This window comes from Aotus nancymaae, unplaced genomic scaffold (genome assembly GCF_030222135.1).
Source record: "Aotus nancymaae isolate 86718 unplaced genomic scaffold, 86718_ANA_hifiasm-v0.15.2.pri h1tg000059l, whole genome shotgun sequence".
NCBI classification, from domain to species: domain Eukaryota; kingdom Metazoa; phylum Chordata; class Mammalia; order Primates; family Aotidae; genus Aotus; species Aotus nancymaae.
Window position 1 is genome coordinate 25,793,263 of NW_026988473.1, and position 24,409 is coordinate 25,817,671.

The window sequence follows — 24,409 nt, forward strand, 5'->3', positions numbered from 1 at the left end:
TGTAAAGTAAGAATTTTGGTCCAATTTGTGGTCAGAATTACTCTTGTGTTTGCCAATTCTGGTAGAGCTCAGTCACTGTGACCCTGATTTGCACAACCTGAAAGTGGTCTGTCTGTTTATACTGGGGCTTTATCCCATAGAGACAGCACATGGATTTGAGCTGTTCATTGACTCCTTATTTGCTGTTTCTGAGACCTACTTTATTCCTGCCTTTGCTAAATATTGTTCTTGTTGTCACGCAACATGGTTTTTCTCTTGGCCCTAGCGTTGTGTGCCTTCTCTCTCTGCCCGGACTTGTTTCAGACGATGACTGCAGCGACAATTAATGAGGAATAAAACCAGCTGCTCCTTTAAAGGGCATCTTGCCTAGGTGGATTTTGGGAAGCTATGATCTTCTCAGCCCCCACCGAATATGTATCAAATTCATCTTTGATATAGATTTCTTGGAATGGATATAAGTTCACTCATGCGTGCACACAGAATAAGAAAAGTTCGCATATGAGGTATATATTTGTGTGTGTATACGTATGTATGTGCACATGCATGGGGTATAAAGTATTGTGGTTTGAAACACTGATCAGGGTTTGAATCCTGTCATTTATGACCAGTTTTATTCAGCAAGTTACTTCCCCTCACTGATGTGGCCTTATCACCTTCCAGGCTGCAGACTGAGGATAATTGTGTCTATATCATAGGTGGGCTGCAGGTATTAAGTGAGATAATCCATTTAACATACTTAGCATAGTGCCTGGAAAAATGGGAATACTCGAGAAATTAAAGTTGTCATATACTCTTCCCCTTCCTTCTTCTACTATTCCTACTAACACAAGTTTCACAAGGAATTGTGAAGGAGCGATACTAGGTGTTTTCATCTATAATTGGATGAAACTTACATGATCCTCTTGAGGCTCACTTAGTCCAAAGTCCCATTCTATTCATCTGTGACTCTGTCAGAGAAAAAAAAAGAATCCCAAAAGACTTGGCATATATCTATCTGTTGAGACTTACTTTTTCTCCTTGGTTTTAATATGCACCCACCTTCCAGCCTTAGGAGAAATGCCTTTTACATGCCGTGACTTCATTTCTCTGTGTTTGAAATTGGGTTGATGGTAGGTTCTTGTAGGCAAGTGAGGGATAATATAGAATAGGTGGTTTGGGGTTAATGATGTTCCACCCCAAATACTGAGGCCCCTTTAAAAGTCTGCAGATGAGACGTTGCTTATGACCATCCACCAGTGGTGATTCAAGCTTAGAGCCAGCCAGGAATCCTCAGGCAAAAAGAAGTTTCCCTTCATCTTGTTCTAGCTTGCAGGGCCGGGGGAGGTAACTATAATAAGGATGAGCCTGCCTGAAGCTGTTGTCAGCTCAGGGCTTCGGGACCCAATGGACATACCATTACAAATGCATCACCCTAGCTCAACATTTTTCTACACTTGACATCTGTTGTTGGCCAGCTGCCTTTGGTAGACAGAAAATCTGGCTTCCACTTCGCATAGGGGAATCTGGATAGGAGAGCAGTAACACTAATTCTGGAAGCTTTTGGCAAAGAGGTAGACAGTGGCAGATCAAGACCCCTGATGTAGTTCTAATGTACTCTGACTCAGAAAGAAGATTTTAGAATGTGCAAGACTAGGAACAGGTGGGATAGTTTGTAGAATTCCTGAGTCTGGGGAAAACAAGATTGGATTTTTAGGGTATAGTTTATATTTCATTGTTTTTAATGTAGTCATTCTAGTGCTTTGATTGATATAGTATTTGCTGAATTATATTGCCAAGTTTTATTTATTTATTTATTTTTGAGGTTGGATCTTGCTCTGTTACCCAGGCTGAAGTGCAGTGGCACAATCATGGCTCACTGCAGCCTTGACCTCCTGGGCTCAATTGACCCTCCCACCTCAGCCTCCTGTGTAGCTGGGACCACAGATGTGTGCTACTGTGACCAGCTAATTTTTAAACTTTTTGTGGAAAGCCAGGGTGGTGATGGTGTCTTGCTATGTTGCCTAGGCTGGTATCGAACTCCTGATCTCAAGCCATTCCCTACTTCGGCCTCCCAAAGCTCTAGGATTATAGGCATGAGCCATCACACCTGGCAGCCAAATATTTTTAGATGCATTATTCAATTTTTTTTTTGGTAACCAATGCTAATAAAAATAAGACCCATTCAGCTCATATTCCAACATTTGAAATAACCCAGAAGCAGCTGTCCTTCAAGGATTTCCAGCACCACAGTTGTTGAGGATAATGCAACTGGGGGCTCCTCCAAGCTCCTAGAGTTGGGTTTTGTTCCCTTTGGATATGGATGTGGAATTTCTGTTTTTAAAGTAAAGCAGCAGGGGGCAAGATAAATGGAAGAGGGATTAGAGAAAAGAGACTAGGAAATGTAAAAGCAAGTGGGAGGAGCCCAGAATGCCATGATATAAACATGCATAGACTGCTTGAAAAGGCCATGTATGTGTGGGCCCTTGGAGGAGACATTACATCTCGCCTCCTTCGCTCCCTTGGCCATCTGTGTCTTTTTAAATTCTGCAGAGAATAATGGTTATGTCTGACAAATATGCATTTTTTCTTCCAAAACCCTTTATGCTCATTTTGTTTTCCAGTTACAGTGACATCAACAATCTCATCCCTGTGCTTCCATTTTCTTGAGGCTTTGGGGAAATGCTGTGGCAAGGTGTCTTGTCCATGGTTGTCCAGCAGCATAAAGGAGGGGCAGGTTCCAGGGTCGTGGGTCTAGAGTATAGCTCAGAAGGTCAGAATCCCTTTAAAGACCATTAAGAAGGCAGAGTTATTATCCTTTATATTTAGACAAGTGGGAAGGGAGAACCAATGCGAAGTACAGCCTTACATGGACTGGAGGGAAGGAAGGTGCCTTTTTTTGGTAACACATTCTCTTGAAAATAGTAAAAGCAGCATCATAGGGCTGTGATTCTCAAAGGAATATGCTTATTTGAAAGGCAGAGACTTAGATACCACCTCCAGAGATTCTGAGGGAAGACGTCTGGACTGTGGTCCATGAATAAGACCATCCCAGGTAGTTTCAATACAGGTAGTCTGGGGAGTGTGTTGTAGATGAGAGCACGGGCTTCTGATGCACACAGACTGAATCCCTTCTCTGCCACTTACTGTGTAACCTTGATTAAGGTACTTAATCTTTCTGCGCCTTGGTTTCTTCATATATAAAATGCAAGATAGTAATGCAATTGTGAGAACTAAATGAAAGAACACAGAGAAACACATGGAAAGCACTTGGCATGGTGCCTGGCTCAGAGCAAGTTCTCCATGTATGTTTATTGCTATTGTTGCCATTCAGAATTATGAATGACATACCTGAGAGCCAGAACAGCATGACGGTTAATGCTCTCTGCCCTTGGAAACAGCCTACTTGGATTTGAATCCTGTCTCTGCTACTTACTACTTGTGAATATTTAACCCCCCTGAACCTCAGTTTTCTCATCTATAAGATAGAGGTGTTTGCATGTACTCACTTATAAGTGGATGTTGAACAATGAGAACACATGGACATAGGGAGGGAAACATCACACACTGGGGCCTGTTGAGGGGTAGAGGGGCTAGGGGAGGGATAGCAGGGGCTCAGGGGATTGGGGAGGGATAACATTAGAAGAAATACCTAATGTAGATGATGGGGGAATGGATGCAGCAAAGCACTGTGGCATGTGTATACCTATGTAACAATCCTGCATGATCTGCACATATGCCCGAGAACTTAAAGTATAGTAAAAAAATAAAATTAAAAAAAAGATAGAGATGTTAATTTTCCCTATGCTATAGGGTTACTGTAAGGATTAAATGAGTTGATATAGATGAACAACCTAGAACCATGTCTGGTGTATAGAAAGTGCTATGAAGGTGTTTGCTATTATGATCTGAAACAGGTTGTTCATCAACCATTTTCAGTAATTTCAGAGTATAACAATATCTCCCCTAAACTTTCCTTTGGTGTCACTATTAGAAGTAGATCTCTGTTCTGAATAGATTACTGATATGTCTCAGAGCAGGATTGTTGATCTTAAAGATGATAATAACACCAAATGCTTACTGAACACTGCTAGCCACTTTCCTTTTTAATTTTTTTGTTTTAGACAGGGTCTCACTCTGTCACCCAGGCTGGAGTGCAGTGTTGTGATCACAACTTACTGCAGCCTCAACCTCCTTCTGAGTACCTACAGGCTCATGGCCCTATGCCCAGCTAATTTTTGTATTTTTTAGAGATGGGGTCTCACTATGCTGTCCAGGTTGGTGTCAAATTCCAGGGATCAAGAGATCCTCCAGCTTCAGCCTCCCAAAATGCTGTGGTTACAGGCATGAACCACCATGCCTGGCCTAACCATTTTCCTGCTATTAGGTTTTGTATACTCATCACAACCATGAAGTACTATTATTACCCCCATTACACAGATGAGAAGACTAAGACACATAGAACTTTAGTGACTCACCCAAGGCCACTTAGAAACTGGTGGAGCTGGGATTCGAATTTGGGCAGCCTCATTCCTAGGTGTTTCTGCTTTACTAATCCTGCTTTCTTCTTCAACTGTGAAGTCAGAGGTGTGAACTCTTAAGAACCAATGTATTGTGTTGGGAAGAGCAAGGCTTTGGTCCCAAAAAGCTGAGTTCTGATCTTTCTTTTCACCTGAAAGCTGTGTGACCTGGGGCAATTTATTTACCCTCTGTTTCCTTATCTGCTAAACAAGAAAAAAACCTACTTCGAAGGGTGGTTATGAGAATACAATGAACTGGTATGTGTTCAGGGCTCATTATATCCTTAGTAGGTGCTGGGAGTAGAGGAAGGTGAACAAAAGCCACAGTGTGAGATATTGTGCTTAATAAAGGATGAGAAAGGAAAGAAAGCAACACATTCATTTTTGCTCCTCTACCCCTCCCCAGGGTACATGATCAAAAACCAGATTTCTAGCAAATCCATTGAAAGTTTTATCACTCCTGGTACCCAAAAGGGGGTGATGAAGGCCTTGACTCTCCAGCTGTCAATATATTGTTAACAGGAGGAGCTATGAGAAGGAAGGGGAAGACTGAGGTCACCTAGGTTGAGATCCAGCCAGGCTGGATCGAGGGTCACTTGGTGACAGGTTGGCTCTCAAAAGCTCAGGGGGAGGGATAGACTAACCAAGGGCCCCAGCAAGCAATCTGTCCCCTCTGACTCACAGTCTCATCATTCCTGCCTGGCCTTGTGGGTGTCATCAGCCCCGTGGAGCCAGTGGTCAGATCCTCTAGCGGTTAGGAATGTTGTGTGCTGCTTAGACATCAATACCAGGGATTCAGACAGCACTAGATGAGGGGACAGTGAGTGGGGATGGGAGAGAAGCCCAAGCTGCCTAGCCGTATCTCTCTCTGATTCTTATGTTCTTTTTTCTCCCTCTGGTCTCAGAAGGTTTATAGAATGCAGACTGTAAAAATAAAACCTCAGTAGAAATTTTAATTAAATGTGGTTAGATGGGAGAGCTGTGGGGTTTTCGGTGGACTCAAAGGTAGGTTTTAACATCAAGGAAGAGGAGCAGACACATGACAAAAGTGTCTTTCTTTGCCACCGTCTGGGGTGGTCTTGGCCAGGGCCTTTAGTCTGACATCTGATGTTTCTATCTGGTATGGAACAGTCTGACCCTTGTGTTTGTACAGAATCCTCAGAGTCTTTTCAGGTTGACATTAACAGCCATCATGGCAACGTATTTTCTTAAAATATAATGTTGAAGGCATTGCACTTGGAGACTAGGCCTAAGGGGCACATTTGCTGCTCCTGTCCCTCCCTGCTGTGTGAGGGATTACATGTTTCTCTGTTTGTCAGAAGTAGAAACAGACCAGTATTGGGTAGCTGTAAAGCACATTGTCAGCCCTGTGAAGAGCTGTATAAGATGATGATGATGATTATGATGATGATAATGACAGCTTTCTTTCAGTCATTCATTCATTTGTTCACCAAATATATGAAAGCTGAACCTGTGCCAATTGGTCAGCATTTTTTTTCATTGCCTTGCTATGCTTATTGATAAAACAGGACCAAGAGGTTAAATATCTTAGGTTTGCCAAAGTGAAATCTGGAAGAAACAGGGCTGGAGATAATATAACTAGACTTCCCACTCTAGATAGGAGGTTCCATGTCTGTAACCATGGAAGTTGAGAGAAGTGTTTGGACTTATGATACCAAAATACTTTGCAACTCTCTTAATTTTTTTTAACCCTGATTTTAAAGAGGGGGGTCAGGGGAGCACTTAGACACATAGGATCATTATGCAGTAATTTAAAATTTCTTGTAAAGACTATTCAATGCCAAGAGAAAATGTTCATGATACAAGAAAAAAAAGCAGTTTCTAAAATAAAACATCTTACCAATTTTGAGAGGTGATAAGACTTTATGTTTATACATTCATTAATACCTACATGTGGTTATATATGCCCAGTGAAAATATGACTTGAAGGATAGACATCAAAGTGTTGACATTATTTCTGAATACCTTTAATTCCCTCATTTAGACTTTCCTTTATTTTCCCAAGATTTTCATGAGAAACTCTTTTAATTATTTTCAGCAATAAAATGTGTACTGTTTTCCATGGGGTGTGTGTGTGCAGGGATGAATAAGCAGAGCACAGAGAATTCTTTACTTTTTTTTTTTGGTGGAGGGGATGGAGTCTCGCACTGTCACCCGGCTGGAGTGCAATGGCACAATCTTGGCTCACTGCAACCTGCGCCTCCCAGGTTCAAGCGATTCTCCTGCCTCAGCCTCCTGAGTATCTGGGATTACAGGTGCCACCACCATGCCCAGGGCAGTGAAACCACTTTGTAGGATACTCTAATGGTGGGTACATGTCATTATACATTTGTCCAAATCCATAGAATGTACAAGACCAAGAGTGAACCCTAGTGTTAACTGTGGGCTCCAGTGATAATGATGAGTCCATATAAGCTCATCAGTTGTAACAAATGCACAACTCTAGTGGGGATGTTGATAACCCGGGAGGCTGTGCAATTGTGGGAGAGAGGGTATGTGGGGAATTTCTATACCTTCCTCTCAATTTCTCTGTGAACCTAAAATTGCTCTAAAAATGAAGTCTTAAAGTGTTTTATAAAGAAAAATATTTATCCACTGGAAGAAGTAGTGATGAATGCATGTAGCACCCAGAACCCCCTAAGTTTGATTTTGCTGTGTAATCATAGGCATATGCTTGCTTTCTAAGTGTCTTAGTTTATGAGTTCTTTGTGTTTTCTCTGTGTTTATTTATTGGGAAGCACTGACAAGATAAAATTCATTTGCAGCTTTCATAAGGCTTTGCCTTTAAGTGTGAAAAGCCAAGTACAGTTTGCTCAATTCTAGTAGCTGGGAAAACTAGAAGTTGGCCCGGCTCTTTCCCCCTAAGTAGCAGGCTTGCTCACTGCCCATCTCCCTACCTCTGGAATTCTGTGGACCCCTCTTTTCTCCCAGAATTAATTCTCTAAAAAAGATTCTTTGGCATTTTTCTTCAATAAATAAGACCAACTCTTCCCTACTTTGCCCTTTTCTTCACTGGTAAAGTGAAGGAGTTGGATTAAATAATTTTAATTTAAAAGAAAATGTATTAGCAACTTAACTAGATCATGTTGAAGATTAAATTGCATTAAGAATTTAAAAACGGCTGGGCACAGTGGCTCACACCTGTAATCCCAGCACTTTGGGAGACTGAGGTGGGTGAATCACGAGGTCAAGAGTTTGAGACCAGCCTGGCCAACTTGGTGAAACCCTGCCTTTATTAAAAATACAGAAAATTAGCTGGGCATAGTGGCAGGTGCCTGTAATCCCAGATACTTGGGAAGCTGAGGCAGGAAAATCACTTGAACCTGGGAGGTGGAGGTTGCAGTGAGCTGAGATTGCACCACTGCACTACGGCTGGGGCAACAGAGTAAGACTCTGTCTCAAAAAGAATTTAAAAACATTTTAGCTAAAAAGCGTATATGTAAGAAAACATTCAGTAGTTTCTACTGCTGTTGATATTGCTCTAAATCCTAGTTTCTGGAACTGGCCCTTAGCACCACATTGAAATTCCCTGAAATTTGTACAGCTGAAGGCAAATGGCCAATGTGGCCTTTCCACAAATGTAATTCTGGTAAATGGAGAAAGAAATGCAAGCTGTTGCTCTTGTCTGTTTATTGTATTTTAAAATCTCTTTAGCTGGTTAACTTGAAATATTTCTCAAAAGATATTTGATGTATCTATTTCTTATACATTCATTTTTGGGGTACTTTTCTGTCTCTGCTCAAGCTGGAGGAGAAAGAGAGATAGTGGATTTATCAAACCAGAGGGGAAGGAGCAAAGTTACAAAATCGTCCAAACCATCACCTCCATATTGCTGGGAACTGGTTTTATTTTTGCAAATATAGTCATGTGCTATATAATAACATTTTGGTCAATGGCAGACTGCATATATGATGGTATTCTCATAAGTGTATAATAGAGGGCACTATTTATGATAGCAAAGACATGGAGTCAACCTAAATGCCCATGAATGGTAGACTGGATAAAGAAAATATGGTACATATACACTATGGAATACAACACAATTATAAAATATGAGAACAGGTGATTTGCAGCAACATGGGTGGAGGTGGAGGCCATTATGCTAAGCCAATGAACACAAGAACAGAAAACCAAACACTGCATGTTCTCACTTACAAGTGGGAGTTAAACAATGAGTACCCATAGATATAGACAAGGGAACAATGGACACTGGGGCCTACTTACAGGTGAAGGGAAGGAGAAGAATGAGCATAAAAAATATCTATTAGGTACTATGCTTATTACCTGGGTGATTAAATAATCTGTATACCAAACCCCCATGTTACATAGTTTACCTACATAAAAATCCCATGCATGTATCCCTGAACCTGAAGTAAAAGTAAAAAACAAAAACAAAAACACAAGGTTTTAATGGAGGTTCCTGCTTCCAAAATGGTGGCATAGAAGCAAGCTATCTTCCCTCTCCTGACAGAAAACCAAAAATAAATATATAGCACTGAGATTTTCAGCAGCACTGTCCCAGAACTCAAATATGAGGATGACTGAGTTTAGGGGGCCACAGAGAAATGAAGAAACTGCACAGATGGTAAGAGAATTGAACTTCTATATCCTTAATGTGCCTCTCCACAGTCTTCCCAGCACCAAGCATGTTGAAAATTTTCTCCTGACTCATGGTTTCTGCACTGGAAAAGGTGAGATTGAGGTGGATAATCAGCTTCCCCACCATCTTGGGTTCCTTGACAAGAGATCTGTCCCTGCCTCAATGCACAGGGAGCATTGTAAGTACCCGAAAGGAAAAATATCCCTGGCGACAGCCAGAGACAAGCCACAGAAATAAGGGACTACTATCCACAGCCCTGGAAACTCTGTTCTTTAACCCAGTCAAAAGAAGCACCAAATCAGAGTGTTGATTCAGTGGCACTATGCTGCAAGAGGTACATCTAAGTTCCCTGGGCATTAACTCCTAGCCAGCCCTTCAACATGATTGGGATATTCTTTTTGGGAACGCCCCAATTTAGAATAGGCAGTGTTCTGTTTTTTTACTAGAGCCAAGGCAAATCTGGGCTTAAGACACCATCTAGTGCCCAAAAGGAAGTAGCAACCTAGCAGGAACAAAAAAAGATATTCAATAGGTAAATTACAAAGAATATCTAAGCAAACATACCCAATAAAAAATAAAGCCATACAGAGAAGACTAAAATAAGTAACCCATCCTTCAATGCAAAAACAAAGATGTGCGTCCACGAAAAGCAACAGCAAACAGGAAACCACGACTTCCCCACATGGACAAAGCAAGGAACAGTGACTGACCCTAAGGAGATGGCAATATGTGAGCACTGGCCAAGAATTTAAAATAGCAGCTTCAGAAAATCTTAGCGATTGCTAAGATAACACAGAATATTAATTCAGAAATTCATCAGAACAATTTCACAAAGAGATTCAATAATAATAAAGAAACCAAACAGAAATCTTGGAACTGAGAAATACATTTGCTGAACTGAAAAATTTATTTGAGGCTTTCAACAGCAGAATGGATCATGCAGAGGAAAGAATCAGTGAATTCGAAGACAGTCTATTTGAAAATAGAGGAGAAAAAAGAAAGGAAAGGAATAAAGATCATTTGTTCAATATAGAAAATTACCCCAAAAGAATAAATCTAAGAATTATTGGTATTCAAGAGAAAGTTGAATAAAAGCAAGGGGTACAAAGCTTATTCAAAAAAATATAACAAAAATCTTTCCAAGCTTAAGAGAGATATAAATATCCACATACAGGAAGGTCAGAGAACACCAAATAGATTTGACCCAAATAAGACTATTCTAAGGCATATGCTAATCAAACTCTTAAAAGTCAAGGACAAAAAGAGGACCCTAAAAGCAGTAAGAGAAAAGAAGCAAATAACATGTAAAATGAGCTCCAATTTGTCTGACAACAGACTTCTGAATTGAAACTATTTCGATCGGGGTGAGGAGGATAACATGTTCAAAGTGCTTATAAAAAACCCCTGCCACCCAATAATATGGTATCCAGCAAAGCTACCCTTTAAATATGAAAGAGAAATAAAGTCTTTCTCAGATAAACAAAAAGTGAGAGAATTACCACCACCAGACCCATCTTATAAGAAATGCTAAGAGGAGTTCTTTAATCTGAAAGAAGAAAACCCACTAACATGCAAAAGAAAAACATTTGAAGGTATAAAACCCATGGATAAAATTAAATACACAGAGAACCCCAGAATAATACTAAAATTTTGGTGGGTCATTCACTTATAGCTCTAGTATGAAGCCTAAAAGACAAATCTGTCAAAAACAGTAATAGATACAGCAACTTGTTAAGAGATGGGTACTGTAAAAATATGTAAACTGAGACAACAAAAAGTCAAAATATGGGAGGGATGGAATTAAACCGTAGAATTTTTTAAAAGTTGTTTTTTTCCTTTGTTCCTGTTCTTGTGATCTAAGATAAGTTGTCGTCTGTTTAAAATAATTTGTTGTATCTATAAGATATTTTTGTAAGCCTCATGGTAACTACAATGAAAAAATATGTAATAGATACACTAAAAATAAAAAGCAATGAATTAAAACATACTACCAGAGAATAGCCCTTAACTGCAAAGGAAGACAGTAAGAAAAGAACAAGGGAAGAGATGAGTTACCTGACAGCGAACAAGTCACGAAATGTCAATACTAAGTCCTTACTTATCAATAACAACTCTAAATGTACATGAGCTTAATTCTCCAAAATTAAGAGATATAGAATGACTGAATGAATAAGAAACAAGACTCAATTGTATGCTGCCTTTAGGAAATCCACCTCACTTATACAGATAAAGACTGAATGTGAAAGGATGGAAAAAGAAATTCTATGCAAGCAGAAAACAAAAAAGAACAAGAATAGTTATACTTCCATCAGATAAAATAGCATACATGTCAAATACTGTAAAAAGAGACAAGGTCACTATATAATATGAAGAAGTCAATTCAGCAAGAGGATATAACAATTATAAATGTCTATGCACCCAACAATGGAGCATCCAATTATATAAAGCAAACATTAATAGATCTAAAGGGAGAGATAGACTGCAACATGATAACAGTAGGGGACTCCAACACCCCACTCCTTGTAATGGACAGATCATTCACTCAGAAAATAAACAAAGAAACATTGGAGTTAAACTACACAGTAGACCAAATTGACCCACTGACACCCAGAACATTTCAGCCAGTTGCTACAGAATACGCATTATTTTCATCAGAACACAAAACAGTCTCTAGAATAGACCATATCTTAGGCCTTAAAGCAACTCTCAACAAATTCAAAACAGTGGAAATAATATCAGGTATCTTTTCTGACCACAGTGGAATAAAATTAGAAATAAATAACAAGAGGAACCTTGGAAAATATACAAATAAATGGAAATTAAACAATGTGCCCATAAATGACCAATGGGTCAATAAAATAAGAAAGAAATTTAAAAATTTATTCAAATGAATGAAAATGGAAATACAACATACCAAAATCTGTGGGGTACAGCAAAAGCAGTATTAAGAGGGAAGTTTGGAGCAATAAACACCTACACCAAAAAACTGGAAGGACTTCAAATAACCTAACAATGCACCTCAGGGAACTAGAACAACCACAACCACAACAACAACAAAAAACAAAGTAAGTAGAAGGAAAGAAATAATAAAGATTAGAGCAGAAATAAATTGTGACTAAAAAATTCAGAAGAGCAATGAAACAAAAAGTTGTTTTTTTAAAGATAAACAAAATCAACAAACCTTTAGCTAAACTGAAAAAAAAAGAGGAAACCTATTAAATAAAATTAGAAATGAAAAGACATAACCAAGACCTCAGAAACACAGAGAATTATTAGTGACTATTATGAACAACTATAATCCAACAAATTGGAAAACCTAGAAGAAATGGATAAATTCCTGGACACCTGTAATCTACCAAGATTGAACCAGGAAGAAATAGAAAACCCCAACAAACCAATGATGAGTAACAAGATTGAAGCTGTAACAAAAAGTCTTCCATCAAAGAAAAGCCTATGACCTGATGGCTTTACTGCTGAATTCTACCAAACATTTGAAGAACTAATACCAAGTCTCCTTAAACTCTACCAAAAAATTGAAGAGAGAATATTTTCAAACTCATTCTATGAGGCTAGCATTGCCCTGTTGTCAAAACCAGATGAGGATAGAACAACAGCAAAAAAGATTACTAGAGGCAAATATCACTGATGAGCACAGATGCAAATACCTTCAACAAAATGCTAGCAAACTGAATTCAACAACACATAAAAGGATCATTCACCATGATCAAGTGGGATTCATCCCTAGTATGCAAGGATTCATATGCAACATATGCAAATAAACAGACATGATACATGCATTAACAAAAGCAAGAGCAAAAACCATATGATCATTTCAATAGATGCTGAAAAAACACTTGATAAAATTCAACATCCCTTCATGACCCTGAAAAAAACTAGGCATAGAAGGAACATACTTCAAAATAATAAAGGTCATATGTGACAAACCAATAGCCATTATCGTACTTAATGGGGAAGAATGGAAAGTTTTCCCTTCGAGATTGGGAACAGGGAAGGATGCCCACCTTCACCACTTTTATTATTCATTATAACACTGGGAGTCTTGGCCAGAGCAATTAGACAAAAGAAGGAAATCAAGGATATCCAATTTGGAAAGGAAGAAGTCAAATTAGCTTTGCTTGCAGACCACATGATCTTATATATAGAGAAACCTAAAGACTCTACCAACAACTGTTAGAACTGATACATGAATTCAGTAAAGTTGTAGGATACAAGTTGTAGGATACAAATCAACCTATAAGAATCAGTAGCATTTATATACACCAACATAATCTGAAAAATAAATCAAGAAGCAAACACACTTACAATAGGTCCAAAAAATATAAAATACCTAGGAGTCAATTTAAGCAGATAAGTGAAAGATCTAGAAAAGGAAAACTATGAAACACTGATGAAAGATACTAAAGAGGTCACAGAAAATGGAAAGATATTGGATGCTTGTGGATTGGGAGAATTAATGTCATTAAAATGACAGTAATACTCAAAGCAATTTATAGATTCAGTGCAACCCTTAATCAAAATACCAATTACATTCTTCACAGAAATAGAAAAAAACAATCTTAGAGTTGATATGAAAGCAGAAATGATTCTGAATAGTCAAAGCAATCCTGAGCAAGAGAAAAAAAAAGCTGGAAACATCACACTACATGACTTCAAAGTATACTACAAAGCTGTAGTAACCAAACCAGTATGGTACTTACATAATAACAGGCACATAGACCAATGAAACATAATGGAGAACCTAGATACAAATCCACATTTTTTATAGCCACCTCATTATTGACAAAAGTACCAAGAACATACAATGGGAGAAAGAATAGTCTTTTCAATAAATAGTGCCAGGAAAACAGGATATTTATATGCGAAAGAATGACACTTGACCTTTATTTCTTATCATATGCAAAAATCAAATCAAAATGAACTAAAGACTAAATCTGTCATGAAACTATGAAGCTACTAAAAGAAAATGTTGGGGAAATGCTCCAGGACATTGATCTAGGCAAAGATTTTTTGGGTAAAACCTTAAAAGCACAGCAATGAAAGCAAAAATGGACAAATAGGATTATTAATATATCAAGCTAAAAGGCTTCTGCACAGCAAAGGAAATAATCAACAAAGCGAAGAGACAACCACAGAATAGAAGAAAATATTTGCAAGCTATCCATCTGACAAGGAATTAATAATCAGAAGATATAAAGTGCTCAAATAACTCAATAGCAAGAAAACAAATAATCTGATTTAAAAATGGGCAAAATCATCAATGGTAGACTAGACAAAGAAAAGGTGGTACATGTACACCATGGAATACTATGTAGCCATAACAAGGAATGGGATCATGTCCTTTGTGGGGACATGGGTGAAATTGGAAACCGTCATCCTCAGCAAACTAACACAGGAACAGAAAACCAAACACTGCATGTTCTCACTTATAAGTGGGAGCTGAAAAATGAGAACACATGGACACCAGGAGGGGAATAACCCACACTGGAGCCTGTCAGAGGAAGGTGGGCTGGGGGAGAGCATTAGGAAAAAGAGCTAATGCATGCCAGGCTTAATACCTGGGTGATGGGTTGCTACGTGCAGTCAACCCATCATGGCACATGTTTACCTATGTAACAAACCTGCGCATTTTGCTCCTGAACCCCAGAAATTAAAAAAAGATACATTAATTAAATTTTTAAAAATGGGCAAAAGGTCTGAATAGACATTTCTCAAAAGCATATATACAAATGGCCAACAGGTAGATGAAAAAATGCGGAGAAATACAAATCAAAACCACAGTGAGATATCATCTCAAGCCAGTTAAAATGACTTTTATCAAAAAGACAGACAACAACATGCTGCTGAAGTTATAAAGAGAGACCCTGATACAGTGTTGGTGGGAATGTATATTAGTGTAGCCATTATGGAAAAGCCATTTAGGTTTCTCAGCAAACTAAAAATAGAACTACCATGTGATCCAGAAATTCCACCACTGGAAATATATCCAAAAGAAAGGAAATCAATATATCAAAAAGACATCTCCACTCTTATGTTTACTGCAGCACTATTCATTATAGCAAAGATATGGAATCAACCTAAGTACCTGTTGGTGGATGACTGGTGAAAGAAAATGTGGTACCTATATATAAGGGAATAGTATGCATTTATACAAAAGAATGAAATCCTGTTATTTGCAGCTACATGGATGGAACTGGAGGTTATCATGTTAAGTGAAATAAGCAAGCACAGAAAGACAAACATTGAATGTTCTTACTCAAATGTGGGAGTAGTGATCCTGACGCTGTGTAGGCCTAGGCTAATATGTATGTTTGTGTCTCAGTTTTCAACAAATAAGTTTTAAAAGTAAAATTAAATAAATAAAAAAATGGGAAAAAGCATATAGAAGAAAAGCTATAAAGAAATAAAATATTTTTATACAATTGTATATGTGTTTGTGTTTTGAGCTGTTATAAAAGACTCAAAAAGTAAACACTAAAAAGTTTATTGTCTGGGTGCAGTGGCTTATGCCTGTAATCCCAGCACTTTGGGAGGCCAAAGCAGGTGAATTACTTGAGCCCGAGAGTTTGAAACCAGCCTGGACCACATGACAAAACCCTGTCTCTACAAACAAACAAACAAACAAACAAAAAACCAAAAGTTAGCCGAGCCTGGTGGCACACACCTGCAGTTCCAGGTACTTGGGAGGCTGAGGTGGGAGGATCATTTAATCTGGGAAACGGAGGTTGCAGTGAGCCGAGATTGTGCCACTGTACTCCAGCCTGGATGACAGAGTGAAAGCCTGTCTAAAAAGAAAAAAAAGTTTACAAAATTAAAAAGTTACAGAAAACTAAGATTAACTTATTACTGAAGCAAATACTTTTTATAAGTTTAGTGTAGGCTAAATGTATGGTGTTTACAAAGTCTGCAGTAGTGAACAGTGATGTCCTAGGCCTTCACATTTACTCACCACTCACTCGCTGACTCACTCAGAGCAATTTGTAGCCCTGCAAACTCTGTTCATGGTTAAGTAGCCTGTTCCATTTTAAAAAATCTTTTATACCATATTTATTTTTTTCTGTTTAGATATGTTTAGATGCACCAGCACTTACCATTGTGCTACAATTGCCTGTGGTATTCAGTACAGTAACATGCTATACAGGTTTGTAGTCTGTGTGTAGGTGTGTAGTACGCTATGCCACTTCGGTTTGTGTAAATACACTGATGTTCACACAGCAATGAAATTGCTTGATGACACATTTCACAGAACATAACCCTGTCATTAAGTGATGCGTAGCTGTAGATGGATTTCTTTTTGTAATTTTATTTAAACCTCCTATGAGGCCTGTAGATTGGGTGTTAATGCCCCTTCATGACCACTCATTCATTCTTATAGCAGTCTAAGTTTTCCCTATCATGGTTTATGATTATGTATTTGTGGGGTTGTTTCACCAATGTCTTCTCTATTGAACTGTGAGCACCATCAGGCCAGTGATGGTGTCCATTTTTTCTCTATTGTATTCCAGCTACCCATTTCTTGCCTGGGACGTAGTCAACTCTCAATAAATACTTGTAGAATGAAAGAATAAGTTCATTGATTCACCCTTGCTCCTGGTATTGTGCTCAGTGGGGAAAATGAGGAACAGAGTGGCTCAATGACTTGCTGTGGGCTAACCTATCTTTCGAGAAGTCCCAGTATGTTAGTCCCCTACTGATATGGTAACAAATTACCACAATTTTAGTGCCTTAAAACAGCACACGTGTGTCACCTTCCAGCTGTGAAGGTCAGAAGTCTAAAATGAGTCTTAGAGGGCTAAAATAAAAGGGTTGGCAGGGCTGCATTCCTTCTGGATGCTCCACAGGATAATCTGTTTCTTGACGGTTTCCAACTTCTGGAGGCTCCCTGCCTCCTTGGGTTGTGGTCCCATAGTCCATCTTCAAAGCACATCACTCCAACCTCCATTTCTGTCCGCATATCTCCTTTTGGACTCTGACCCTCCTGCCTCCCTCTTACAGGGGTCCTTGTGATTACATTGGTTCCGCCTGGATATTACAGCATATGCCTCCCATCTCAAAATTCTTAAATTAGTCACATCTGTAAAATCCCTTCTGCCAGGATTCCCTGGGGTCATTCCCTTGGACTGAGATGGATCTTACCTATAAAGTAAATAATAACGGAGTAAAGAGAGCAGAGGTGGGCTTGCTCATTGGAGTCAAGAGAAATGGCAATGAAGCTATTTTAGGGAATTAATTGCTGGGTGAAAGGGAGGCCCTTGATATGTGATAGGCTGGAGGTGAATGAATCTGCTGCTTAGGGGGAAACAGGGAGTGGAACAAACCTTAAATGGCCTTCTGTGTTGATGTACAAAATCTTATACAAGTTGCAAATTATTTATTCTGTCAGTGCACCCCTCGAGTTGTTAGTATTTACAAAATTCTTAGAAAACTTAGAAGGATGTAGTGCTTGCCGCAGGGTGAATAGAGGGAGGGGGTGAGGCATGAGCCACACCCATGGGCATATTTGCTGTTCAGAGAGTGGAACTAACATCGATCTGTACAGGGTGGGGTCTGGATTCCAGGTATATGGACCAAAGGCAGGTCCCCTGGACCCCCATGTCTAGACACCTTACCATGGGAGGAAAGGCGCCCAGCTCTGGTATCAACAAGTTAGAGACAAAGCCGGCTCTCCTGGCTCATGGCTCCAAGCTGACCCCACTGGATGGAAATATTTGACTACTGAAGGAAGAGTAGTTCTGGATTTCAGGCCGAATTCATTCAACAGCGGTTTATTCGGTGCCTCCGTGTGCCAGCCAGCCCTGCCCTGGCAGTGGTGAACAAGTTTGATGTGACTCCTGTTAGCATATGGGCATGTAAGGGAGGCAGACAGTTGGCAGGTAAATGAGAACAGAAAATGATTATAAATTGTGGTAAGGACAAGGAAAGGAAACACATAGGATACTGAGACAGAGATAACGTTGGATGGAATAGAAGGGGTGTGCATTTCAGAGGGGAAGGCCAACGAGGACCTCTGAACAGGTGTCATTTACATAAAGGCCTGAGACAGAGGCCTTGGGAGAAGCAAATGTGGAGTCCCAAGGTGGGCCAGAGCTTAGTGGTTTTGAGAAACAGAGAGAAGGTGGGAAACGGTGGTCAGAAAAAGGTGGATGGAGTAGGGTGGGCATAGGCCTCAAAGGCCTTGTGGGCTGTGGCAGAGCATTTGAGGATAATTCCAAAAGCAATGGGAAGCAAAGTGACCATTTTAAGCAAGAAATTGATCTGACATGCATAAAAAACAATATCCTTGAGAAATATGAACACTCTCTACTGTTTTTCTTTTTTCCTTTTTAAGCTATTAGTTTCTGAATGTTTAGTACATTCTGGGTGCTGTGCTAAGCTGTTTATATGCATTATCTTGTCTAGTATTTTCAACAGGCCTAAACTGGAGAAAATGTACTCATTTTACTGAATACTAAACTGAGGCTGAGAGAGTAACGTAACTTTGCCAAGGCAAGTAGCAGAGGGAGATTCCAAACCCAGGTCTGTTGACTTCCATGTTTGAGCCTCTAACCAATTTGTTCTCTCTCGCTCTCCCTCCACCACTTTTCACAATTAAAAAATTGTGGTTATATCTATCTATCTATCTACATATATAACATAAAATGTGCCCTTGTTGGTATTGCAAATACCAAAACTTGAATAGCGGGCTATTACCACATGGATTTAGCAAACTACAGCATATTATTAATAATACACATTCCACTAGGAAAAGTTGGCACAGGTAGGAGCATGTGATCTAAAAAAGAATTTATGCAGGATTCATAATCTTTGCTTCTTTCAAGCAAGCTTGGTTTTAGTCCTGTGCATGTGGCCTGTGTTTATTTCCATATTGGGTGTGTTATTTGTTCTAACTGGATGGCTTCCCTTCATTCTCTCAGTCTTTGAAAATACGACTTTTTTTCTGTTAAAAAGAAGCCATATAAAAAAGAAAGCTGTATTGAGTTAGAATTTTTAGATATTTTACTTGCAGTGAGAAAGAAGAAGTTGAATGTTATAATGTAGTACAGTAATAAACATCAGTAGATTGACATCTACTTGATCAATTACCATTTACCAAAAATTCAGAGTGGTCAACATGGCCTTAGGGTTTATGGACACACAAAAACATTTTACCTATAGGAAGATACAAATGTACAATGAGGGGAGAGAGAGCTATGGAATAATTAAAGCAGAGTGCAGATAATCAGAGGAGGAGTGGAAGGATAGAGAAGGTGAAGAAAATGTGCTATTTTAGCCATTTTAAGTGTACAATTCCATGGCATGAGATTCCTGTTATTGTGAGACCATCACCTCCATCTACTTCACCACCCTAAACAGAAACTCTGTAACTATTAAGCAACAACTCTCCATTCAGCTTTCCCCCAGCTCCTGATAACCTTTAATCTACTTTCTGTCTCTATGAAGTTGCCTATTGTAGATATTGCATTTAAGTAGAATCAGACAATATTTGTCCTTTTGTGTTTGACTTCTTTCGCTTGACATGATTTCAAGGTTAATTTATATTGTAGCACATATCAGCTCTTCATTCCTTTTCATGGCTGAATAATACTCCATTGTATGCTTGTACCTCATTTTTAATAGTATTTATTATTACCATTATTATTATTATTTTGAGACAAGAATCTTGCTCTGTTGCCCAGGCTGGATTCCAATGACACAATCTTGGCTCACTGCAACCTCTGCCCCCTGGGTTCAAGCGATTTTCATGCCTCAGTCTCCTGAGTAGCTGGGATTACAGGTGTGCATCACCACTCCTGGCTAATTTTTTGTATTTTTAGTTGAGATGAGGTTTCACCATGTTGGCTAGGCTGGTCTCAAACTCCTGGCCTCAAGTGATCTGCTTGCCTTGGCCTCCCAAAATGTTGGGATTACAGGTGTGAGCCACCACATTCAGCCCATATACCTCATTCTGTTTATTCATTTATCTCTTGATGGAAAATTAGGTTGTTTCCACCTTTTGGCTATTGTGAATGAACATTGGCATGCAAACACCTCTGAGTTTCTGTTTTCAGTTTTTTAGATCTATACCTAGAAGAGTAATTGCTGGGTCATGTGGTAATTTTGTTTAGCTTTTAGAGGAACTGCCAAACCATTTTCCGCAGGGGCTGCACCATTTTACATTTCTATCAACAATGTACAAGGGTTCCAATTTCTCTACCTCTTTGCCAACATTTGTTTTCCACTTTTTCCCTTGGTTTGGATCATAGCCACTCTAGTAAGTGGTAGCTCATCGTGATTTTGATTTGCATTTCCCAAATGACTCGTGATGTTAAACATCTTTTCATGTGCTTATTGGCCGTTTATATAGCTTCTTTAGAGAAATGTCTATTCAAGTCATCTGCCCACTTAAAAAACTGTGTTGTTTGTCTTTTTTATGGTTGATTTGTAGGAGTTTAGAAATATGTCCTGGATATCAAGCCTTTATCAGAAATATTTTCTGATATTGTATCCCATTTTATGGGTTGTCTTTTCTCTTATCTGATAATGTCCTTTGCTTCACAAACATTTTTAATTTTGATGAAGTCTAATTCATTTTTATTTTGTTGCTCCTGCTTTTGGTGTCATATCTAAGAATCCATTGCCAAATTCGACATCATGGGTGGAGATTTACTCCTATGTTTCCTTCTGCTGTTTCTTACTTTTAACCTCTAAATTTTCACCTAGATTCTAGAAGTCATTCATTTTGTCAGCAAAACATCAGAAAAATGGGAAGTGCAGCTAAGTAAGTCACAGTGGTCTCCCGGAAGGGGCTCAGATAGTAGTGGTGGAAATAAACCTCACTGGTGATTATGCTATGAAGATGTAGCCATTCGTTCCCAAACACCAGTGTAAGGATCTTTTCTGGTTCACTAATGTTTGTGGAAAATGATTTAAAAAGTCAAATTTTCATAAAGCAAAGTTTATTCCATTTAAATAACTGTCCATCATTGTGCAAGTGGATGCCTTTTATGACATTAGCATGTTCTTATGACCTGAGGCTAAGAGTAGATGATGATAGTTTCTTTAAGTAGCTGTACTCGGAAAATTGAGAGTGATCAACCCTGCGTCACACTTCCTAATTTGGGGAGGAAACTATAAAATTCAAGGGTTTAGAAGCCACTGCAGGTGCTAGAGTTCATTTATGTGGGCCTACGAAGCATGCTGGTGAAATTCCCTGCCTGGAGTTTCTTGGGGAGGTTTTGTGGGGATCTCATCCAGGTTCACTTCTTCAAATATCCAATCTGTTTCAGCTGTAATTGTCATCTTTGTGCAAAATTTTTAGAAATGGACAGTGGGGAAAATGAAGAGTAAATCAAAACTAGAAGGTCTGTTTCTTAGCCTGAGTTCTTCCGGGCAGCCTCTGACTGATTCCTATTATAGGTTTTGCCAGATGGTTTTTGTTTTTACTGAAGGTATATATAAAAAAAGAAAATGAGAAAGAAAAAATCCTGCCCAGAAAGGGTTGCTTTTTTCTTATGGGAAAGAACACTCAGTTGCACTTGGCGCCTGAATGAAGTTGGGCTAATGAGTTCACCATTGTAAAGCACTGAAATTCTCCCAAACATACTAATTAAGGTACTTTTTGTTTTTTCTGTTAGTTTTCACTTTGAAGGTACTATGAAAATGGCATGCTGAAAAATTGAGGGGCCAAGTTTGGAAGAAATGATAGTCTTTACTTGTCAATCGGCCTTGCACTTGAATGACCTGGTGTGGAGACTGGTCTCTAAACTTTCTGGTGGTCCATATGCCTGGGCTGCAGTGTGTGCCTCTGCAGTTTAATGATTCCTTATGGATCTGTGCAGTGCACAACCTATGTAGCAATAAACAGCGGCCTGATGTAGTCCAACAAAAATATAAATCAGCATAGACACCTCAGAGATGTGTGCTGGTTTATAAATTATATATACATACTCTGTTACCAATTCACCTAGATTAAATATTGATGAAACTTGATTTTTTTTTTGAAGATAAAAATAAAAATGAATAGCAGTTATAACAAATTTCATCTATGCTCCAATGGATGGTTTCAAGTACTCCTTGGGGTAGGTCTCACTACTTTGGAGACATTGGCCTGGGAAGAATACACATGGGTCTTCTCTATCGTTCAGGCAGGGCAATGCATTTATAGGGCAAGGTCGCTTCTTAGTAGTAGATTACTTAAGGATCTTACCACTCCCTACCAGGACCTAGCCTCACCTGCTGGTTTTCCATTTCAGAGTACACAGTCATTAATGAAGCCTGCCCTGGAGCTGAGTGGAATATCATGTGTCGGGAGTGTTGTGAATATGATCAGATTGAGTGCGTCTGCCCTGGAAAGAAGGAAGTCGTGGGTTATACCATCCCTTGCTGCAGGAATGAGGAGAATGAGTGTGATTCCTGCCTGATACACCCAGGTAAGTGTAGAATGGGAGACTTCATGTTGCCTTCATGTTGTTGGAGGTAATGAATAGGAACAGGCTGAACGCCTGAATTCCAGCAGGCAGCCATCAGGAGGCTGTAGTGCCATGATTATGAAAAGTGACACAATTTGGCTCATTCTAACTAAAGGGACAGGAATGAAAGGAGTCCGTACTCTTTTCAGGGTTAAACTTGTAAAGCTTTGCATTCATTCACTCATTCATTTAACAAGCAGACTGAGCAGCTTTATGTACCACGTCAGGTACTGGGACTACAACGATAAAACAAAAGACATACTTCCAGCATTCTCAGAGTTTATAGCCTAGGGTGGAGGGTAGATATGGAGAACAGGCAGCTACCATACAGTGTAGTTAAGTGCTATGATAGAGAAGCATGGGGTACTATGGCAGCATGGATGGGAATGGGGCAGGTGGGAGGAAAGTCAGTGAAGACTTGTTAGAGAAGGTGGGCAGCAGACTACACAAGGGCAGGGGGATCGGGAGAAGAAGTCAAGCCACAGAGGATAACATGTGCCCAGGTCCCGCGGCAAGAGGAAGCATGGGGTTTTGGGAGATGCAATAGCTCAGTCTGGCAGGAGAAGCGTGTATGTGAAGAGAGACCTGGATAGATGGAGAGAGGGAGGGAGAGGAAGAGGGAATGAAAGAATGAGAAAAGATTAAGAGAGAGCGATCTGAAGGGAGGAACAGGAGCCAGATCCTAAAGTGCTCTGCAAGCTGTGCTTCAAAGTTTAGGTTATATGCAAAGATATGTTGGTAACATTGGAAATCTTTTAGTTAAGAAGGGAAAGCAGATTTTTCTCTTTAGCTGTAGTATGGAGAAAGGATTGGAAGACAGGCATGACTAGAGGCAAGAGAGAAGTAACGGGGACCTTAATAAACGTAGAAGCTCTATGGATGGAGACAAGTAGAGGGATTTGAGATCTGAATGTGGAGATATATTGGGTGGGACAGGAGAGGGAAGAGAAGAACTGAGTGAAGCCTGATGCTCTGGCTTCTGAGCTGGACATTTGGGAAATGGTCCCAGTGATATGAACGTGTCTTTGGATGAAATGAGACCTTCTAGTGATCACTTCTTTGTGGTGATTATTGAACTTCTGTTATTTCCCATTCAATATGTACAGTCAAAATACTACATTTTAAAATCAGTTGATATAGTTTCTTTCTCTGTTTTGTGATGTCACCTATTTGGTAAACAAATAGGATTGTTGTTTTTATGTGTTTTCTGTATTTGAAAATACAAGCAATTGTATATTCATATGTATTTTTCCCTTCTTACACAAAAGAGAGCATGCCATAAGCATTGCTAACCATCTTGTTTTTTCTCTTATTATTATTATTTTTTGAAACAGGGTCTCACTGTGTCACCCAGGCTGAAGTGCAGTGGCGCAATCATGTCTCACTGCAGCCTCTGCCTTCCAGGCTCGGGTAATCCTCCCGTCTCAGCCTCCTGAGTAGCTGGGACTACAGGCATCTGCTACCATGCCTGAGCAATTTTTGTATTTTTTGTAGAGGTGGAGTTTCTCCATGTTGCCCAGGCTTGTCTCTAACACCTGTGCTCAAGTGATCTGCCTGCCTCAGCCTCCCCAAGTGCTGGGATTGCAGGCATGAACCCTGGTGCCTGGTCTTGCTTTTTTCTCTTAACAATATATGCTGGAGATCACTCCACGTCAGTATAAAACCATGTTCTTCATTTGTTTGTATGGTTGCATGTAACTGCATTGTGTGGATCACCATAGTTTATGAACATTTGGTTTGTTTCCATCCTTTAGCTATTAACAATACTACAGTGACTACCCTTAGGCATACATCACTTAGTATTTTTGCACTGTGTCTATGAGGTG

The 24,409-nt window shown here is 39.4% G+C and overlaps 1 protein-coding gene across 3 annotated transcripts in view; it reads left to right on the top strand.

Moving 5' to 3' along the window:
- The window catches only part of PAMR1 (peptidase domain containing associated with muscle regeneration 1), a 96,973-nt gene that overhangs the window by 8,913 nt on the left and 63,651 nt on the right, over window positions 1–24,409 (top strand). For all 3 annotated transcript variants that reach the window (XM_012452353.2, XM_012452351.2, XM_064365535.1), the window contains exon 2: window positions 22,368–22,544. In XM_012452353.2, coding sequence (XP_012307776.2) covers window positions 22,368–22,544 — 177 coding nt within the window. The remainder of the gene's footprint in view (window positions 1–22,367; window positions 22,545–24,409) is intronic.